Source organism: Pteronotus mesoamericanus, unplaced genomic scaffold (genome assembly GCF_021234165.1).
Source record: "Pteronotus mesoamericanus isolate MK-2021 breed Mesoamerican mustached bat unplaced genomic scaffold, CSHL_Meso_final scaffold_232, whole genome shotgun sequence".
NCBI lineage: Eukaryota > Metazoa > Chordata > Mammalia > Chiroptera > Mormoopidae > Pteronotus > Pteronotus mesoamericanus.
Genome location: NW_026555311.1, coordinates 13,893,008 through 13,899,934, shown reverse-complemented (window position 1 = coordinate 13,899,934; position 6,927 = coordinate 13,893,008). Strand labels below are relative to the sequence as shown.

Below are 6,927 nucleotides of genomic sequence, written 5' to 3'. Positions count from 1 at the left end.
ATTGTTCGTGTTAGGTCTCTCTTGTGGGAGTTTCCAAGGATAAAAGTTGGTTCAGTTAGCATTACCTTAGCTGTACTCGGGCATTTGCTTTGAGTCTAGAGATGTTTCCTAATTAATTTTCTGTAGCAAAAGTACTAAGGACTAGAATTCCCCATTTGAATCTCTTCCTAGAAATGGGATTCAGAAAGCATGGACTGAAACCCAGCCAGTTTGGGGACTTAGACAACTAACTTTTTTTTTGTCATTAGATATAGCTGGCAGTCTACTATGATATACTCATATATACTCAATTGGCCTGCAAATGTGTTAATAATAAACAATGTTGATCATCTAGGTTTCAGAAATTAAAGTTCTACCTACTCTAACATTATTTTGTAGTGATTGGTGGTGGCACAACTTAAATTTTTTTAATTTGAGTCCTAAAATTCAGAATGATTTCTTCTAATAGCATATAGTCAAAGATGAGCATACAAGACATAATAAAATTCAATTAAGTTTAGCTGAGTTCCAGAGTCCTCACTACCCTTCCACACAAAGTGTTAAAACATGAAGACAGCCCTTTAATAACATAAGCATGATGATTACTATTGAACAGAGAATATCACCTCCGGTTTCCCCCAAATGTCCCTAAGTACTTCTAAATTTACAAGAAGGTAGACTGGTTTAGTTTAGCTCTCCAAAGTGAAAATTTCCTTGATTTTCCTTATTGAGTAAAAAAAATTTAAAGAGTGAAAGACTGAAAACTACAGCGCACCTATGTTTAATCATTAATAGTGAGCCTTTTGGTGAACTTAGGTCCTGATTTTGGAGTTTGGAATATGACCTTTCCCCAAAGATAAACATTATCATTTCAGGTTCTAAGGAGGGACATTCCCTCACTGCCATCAGAAGAGTCCACTTCTTAGTGACTCCTTGCTGGGTACTGGATGCATTAGAGAGTGGCTAGTCAATATGATTCTTCTTGCTGTACTTTTTCTCTGCTTCATTTCCTCATATTCAGCTTCTGTTAAAGGTAAGTTTGTGTTGCCTTTTGCTAAACTTCAATCTTAATCTTTGAGGGGAAGTTGTGTGTGTGTGTGTGTGTGTGTGTGTGTGTGTGTGTGTGTGAATAGTGAAAGAGTTTCTAAGTAAACCATCTTAAAACCATGTAAATATGGAATGTTTGTGAAGGAACAACTAGGTTAGAATAAAAACCAAATTCAAATTCTTCCATACATTAAGAAAACTGAGGTTCCTTTTATTTGCATTACCTCAGTTTAGTGTGCTGCTTGCTTCAATTTCTCATTCATAGTTGATTTTTAAAAGAGAAAAAAAGATGCCAGCTATTGTTACCTGCTGTTTTTGGTCACTCATTGAATGCAGCTCCTTCATTTGAATTGTAGAGGAGGATTTAAAAAAGAAAAAAAAAACATTTCTTAAATTTTCTTCTGGTTGCTTAGCAATGTGACATCAAGAAGAATTAGACCCAATGAAAAAGCATTTGGTTTGCCAAAGAATTATGAATGAAATGGTAAAATGTGTTTAATTTCATTAGTTTAGAAATGATAGAATTCTGTAGTTGGTGAATTACAGAAAGTAAAACTACATGATATAGGTTTAAGAATGAAGATTTATTATCTTTGGAAAAATGTTGCTAGCTATTGTTTCTTCTTTAAGATAAAATTGATTTTTAAAAACATCTATGAATTAAGATATTTGAGAGAAAAAACATTTTATGGGTAGTGGTTTCAAAAAGATGTATGAAATGTATTGATATGGGATCTTGTTTTGAATCAGCTAGTTTATACACTCCTTGGATTTCTAAATAATGTGCCTGTAAAATTATCACTTTTTTAGAATATCTTAAGAGGGAGCACTATCAAAGCTAATTGATCTAATACATAACATAAGTTTCTATTTATTAACTATTAACAATAAGTTTCTATTAACTAAGTACTTGATATAAAACAGTTTATTTGTAAACTTTCAAAACTATGTTGGGATAACTGTGACTTTTGATGATAAAGTGAAGTTTTTCTCAAGATTTTTTGCATGGAAAATTTCCACATGAGAAGACAATTTTATTGGAACAATACATGGAGGGCTAAATTTAAATTGTTACATAAGCAAATGACACTTTATGTTCTTGCACTAAAGACAATATTTTTCACCAGTGTCTAAAATGTTTGGTATTTAAAGATACAGTGCCTACTTGGATGAAAAAAAAGTTTGGAGAAAAAAGCAAAGGTTTATAAATTATATCTGACTTAGAGTTATTAGATAGAAATCTTACTATTATCTGTCAAATAAACTGTTTTGTATTTGAAATATGGGTGATTTTTACAACATAATATCAAACCTAATACCATGCTTATTTTGAGGAAAGTCATTGAGATATAGTAGGTAGTGTGGATTTCTTTTTTTTCCTACTCTATATATAAGAAAATTGCATAATTTGATATTTTCAAATATATGAACTTACAGAGATTTAAAATACAGGAAACAATAACACAGGTTTAAAAGATGACAGACAGCTACAGTATGTTGTGTACAGGTTCAGTGGTAAATCCAGATTTTTAGAACCTGAAGACTAAAACTTAAGGGCCATCTTTGAAAAAAAATTACAAAAACATCTTACTTTTGTAAGTGTTACTGAAAAAATGATATGGCATGGGTATACATTGCTAGGGTTCCCTTCCAAGATCTTGAAATGAACCTAGGCAAGGGAGGGCCTCAAGGCTTAAGTGTCATTAGCTTCACGGTACCAGCTGCTTATGCCAAATATCATAAATAAAAAGTACAGGACTCTATACCTAGATGTGGTAACCTTTTGTGTGATAGTACCATGATTTAATAATAAATTTCTTGCTCTCTGTAATGACTGACATTTAACAAGCAAACTACTTGTGAAGAATTTACTTAAAATCAGGCCCTTATAAATTTTTGGGATTCCATGCATCACCTCAAAACTCATCTCAAATTTAATTGCTAATGCAACTGTTTTGCAAATTGCCACATTTGGGTGGATTTTGATTGGACTGTGAAGAGAATGGAAGAGAGCATTCAGATTGAAATGAGAGTCTATTTTGAAGAGATATGCTGAGTGTGAACATTCTGAAAACTCAAGTTTTTCTGAGTCATATTTTGTAATGATGGATCTATTCTCAGTGCCTTCTTCAGGTTTTCTTTATAGTACTTTTACTTCTGAGAACCCATACATAAACTTTCTATTTAATTCCATCATCTCTGAACCTGAGCTGTTTCCTCACTTCCAGTCTTCCTCTCATTCTCTGACCTTACCCGTACTTTTTAATTCATTCACATTAATCATCTTCCATTTTTCTCACCTTATCCTTCATTCTACTCTTTACTTCCAGCCTTATAGGTAGTTTTCCCATAACCTGTATCACTAGTGTATATCTCTTCAAACCTCACCTTTAATTTATCTCTACTTTGTCTTCTTGCTTAAGCCAATTACTTGTGCTATTGTGTTCATCTAGGTTTGATAAGTGAGTATTTTAAGATCCTTCCTAAAAAGTTGAAAACTAAATTTAGTTGCTTTTAAGTCACTTAAAATTCTAGATACACTTGAAGAGGCACATTGAAGAGGTACTGGCTCTTTCTCCTGTGGTTTTATCTAACATTAGCCTCAAAATATGCCATTCTGCATACCGTAAAGAGCAACACCTTAAAAATATTAAGTTAACAATATAAAAAGAATGTGCTCCCATTGCTCAGTGTTGCCAGATCTCTGAACAAATAAACAGAGAAATATTTATCAAAGAGGTAAGGATAACAAGGACAACACTACAACACAATCCACTTATTTGAACCATTTTAGGCTTTATCTTCTCTTGAAAGAGGTAGGAAAAATTTCTGGGAGAACAAGGCTTATTCTTTCCTGTGCTTTATCACTTCTAAGTCATAGTAAAAAACTGATCTATCATGTTTCTCTTTTCACATCCTATTGGCCAGTAAAGTAAAAGCAAGAAAAAATGGGCAACATGATAGTTTGGAAGGCTTCAGAATTTGAGGGAGGCTTCCTTCCTACAAATTTTTCATAGTTACCTTAATCAGAAAACACCTTCACATAGTCCACAAAACTTGGAACTCCGTAAACTTAAGTGTCAAATTCTGCATTGTATCTGTTGAGTTGAACGCAGAGTCAGCTTTCCTTGTGTCACATAATGCTTATCTTTTAGAATTATTGTGAGGATTAGATAAGAAAACATGTATTTACTTTATGCAGAATTTGATAAATGTCTTTAAAATAAGGCCTCTCTGGCCAAAATATCTTTCCTGGCCTGAAAGCCAATGTTTGAACCTGCAGGACTGTCCCAAGTTAAAATGTAGAAGAGTGGAGGTACGGAGGCTAGAGGAGTCACAGAGTTTATCTTCTTCAAGGTTTTTCCTAACCTTTTCCGTTGTCTGTATCTTTTACCTGCAGTTCTGCCTGACTTGTTGCTTGGACACAATCTGTTTTTATGTCTACAAGGATAAACTTGGATACCCACTTCCACACTTCCTTCCCCTGGCTTTTCCAGATTCCCAGTTCTTGTTTCCTTATCCCCTTTCTTTGAAGGTTTGTTAGGTCATAGAACTTTACCACACATCTACTCAGAGACAAGTTCTAAGTCTATTCAAAAACTCCCCAGGTCTCCCTGCCACCCATTGATACCTATTTGACCTCACCTCCTGCTGTCTCATGTACTCAATTCCAGCCTCTTTGGCCTCCCTGCTGTTCTTCCATTACACCTGCATGAACTCTCCTCAGGGCCCTTGAGCTTGCTATTCCTTTTGTGGGGAATATGGGGAGGTAGGGGTTTGGGGATGCCCTTCCCACAGGTACCATGTGGCTAGCCTAAAGCCTTTGCCCAGAATATTACCTTCTCTCAAAGGTCTTTCTCTCAGCATCTCCATTCCCTTTTCTGCTTCATTTTTCTTTACATACTTATAAGTATATAAGTTAATTGCCCATCTCCTCCTCCTAAGCTCCATGAAGGTAGACATTTTGTCTACTTGTTAACTGATATTGTGCCAGAGCCTAGAAAGATGTCCACTACCAAGTGGGTGCTAAATACAGCCTTGTTGAATGAATGAATGAATAAATGAATGAATGAATGAATGAATGAAGGAACTAGCTCACTCCCTGGGAATAGAAAAGAAGTCAACCTAAAGGTTTAGATGTGTAGAGTATAGGTAATAGCATGATCTCTGAAGCCAGCCAGCCTGGGTTCACTTCCTGAGTCTACCACTAGCTATCTGTATGATCTTGGATAAAATGTATCATTTCTGTGCCACTTGGTTTCCTTATCTGTGAAATGAGATTAATAATGGTTCCTGCCCCATTATGTTTTTGTGAGGATTAAGTATGTTAATATGTTTAAAACACTTAGTTTATTAGAGACTGTATTTTGACCATTTTTTCCTCTGGGCAGTAGGTGCTGTAGTAGGTGATAGAAATGGTAAAGACTCTTCAGAGGTTTTCTCAATTTTTTTAACTTTGCAAAGTAATTTTACTTTTTTCTCAGGGGCCCTACTTCTGGTTTACTCATCTCAACTTCCTATCTTGTTCCTTTCCTCATATGCATATTTCCTGGAGGGGAACAAAGTTACAATTGCCTATTTTTGTTAACTAGGTAAATGCAACCTTATTAGCACTCAGAAAAAAATGTATACTGAAATTTTTTTTTACTACCTCCTGAAAGCTATAGATAGAAAATACGCGGAAAAAAAGTCTGTAAAACTATAAACTTCCAGCTATTTCTAAGAAAGACTTGATTCTATTCCTATACATTTCTTTGGGTTAAATTAAACTGAATCGAAAAGTGTGGGATGTCCTCCATCTATTGTATCAATTTTTTGTCTCGCAGTACTGACTTTTATCCTATTTGATTTTAAATTGCTCCTGTCAAATTAAAGCTCATGCCAAGATTTTATGTAGTGAAATATCATTTTATTCAGAAAGAGCTAATTTAAACATATATGTATAACCTTGAAATGTACCTTTGTACTAAAAGTTTACTAATTAAGTTAACAGAGTGAATAGCGTTGGAATGATATTCTTAAAAATATTCAAAATATGTAATTTAAGAAACTGCTTTCTGAACCCTAAGATAACTTTGGCAATGATCTGTTGCGTTTAAGTACAAATGGTTTTCATTAATTTTATTAAAAAATCCCAGGGCCAAACCTCTTCCTGAAATTATATTTACTATACCTTAATAAAGCTGGGGTAGAAGGACAAGAAATCATATTCATATAATTTAAACCAATACAATGACTTTTTTAAACAATATTCTGTAGTTCAACTAGAGCAATATTTAGATATTGACTAGGGACATAAACTAGTGTTTATGAAATTGAAACTTATTTGTTTATTGTTTTTGTTGTTGTTCAAACCAATTAGCAAATGGAGAAGTAGACCCATCTTTCATTTAGCAAATACTCACTAACCTCCCACTGGGCACCACTTTGCTAGATGACAGCCCAGACCCTGGCCTGATGGATGCCTTATAACTAACCCTTGACTTGTGTCACTATCTTTATGCAGGTCATACAACTGGTCTCTCTTTAAATAATGACCGACTGTACAAACTCACATACTCCACTGAAGTTTTTATTAATCAGGGCAAAGGAAAAGTCCAAGATAGTGTGGGTTACCGAATTTCATCCAATGTGGACGTTGTCTTACTGTGGAGGAATCCTGATGGTGATGATGACCAGCTGATCCAAATCACGGTGGGCATTTTCTATCAGAGAGAATCAAGCATTAGATGTCAGCAGTCTTTGAGAAGTGTACAATTTGATTGCACTTGTTTTGTGTTCTTGGTTTTATAACCATTTAGTTTGTTTTCTATCACTAAAACATGTATATCTACAGTTTTAAAGTTTTTACTAATCAAACATGATTTGAATCTTTCCAAATTGTTGAAATAGGCAAAAGAA

General features: G+C 34.3%; 1 protein-coding gene across 1 annotated transcript in view; it reads left to right on the top strand.

Moving 5' to 3' along the window:
* Positions 1-863: 863 nt before the first annotated feature.
* MTTP (microsomal triglyceride transfer protein) overlaps positions 864-6,927 on the top strand; it is a 44,638-nt gene continuing 38,574 nt past the window's right edge. The window contains exons 1-2 of the mRNA XM_054591691.1: positions 864-1,012; positions 6,533-6,720. Coding sequence (XP_054447666.1) covers positions 952-1,012; positions 6,533-6,720 — 249 coding nt within the window. The 5' untranslated portion in view covers positions 864-951. The remainder of the gene's footprint in view (positions 1,013-6,532; positions 6,721-6,927) is intronic.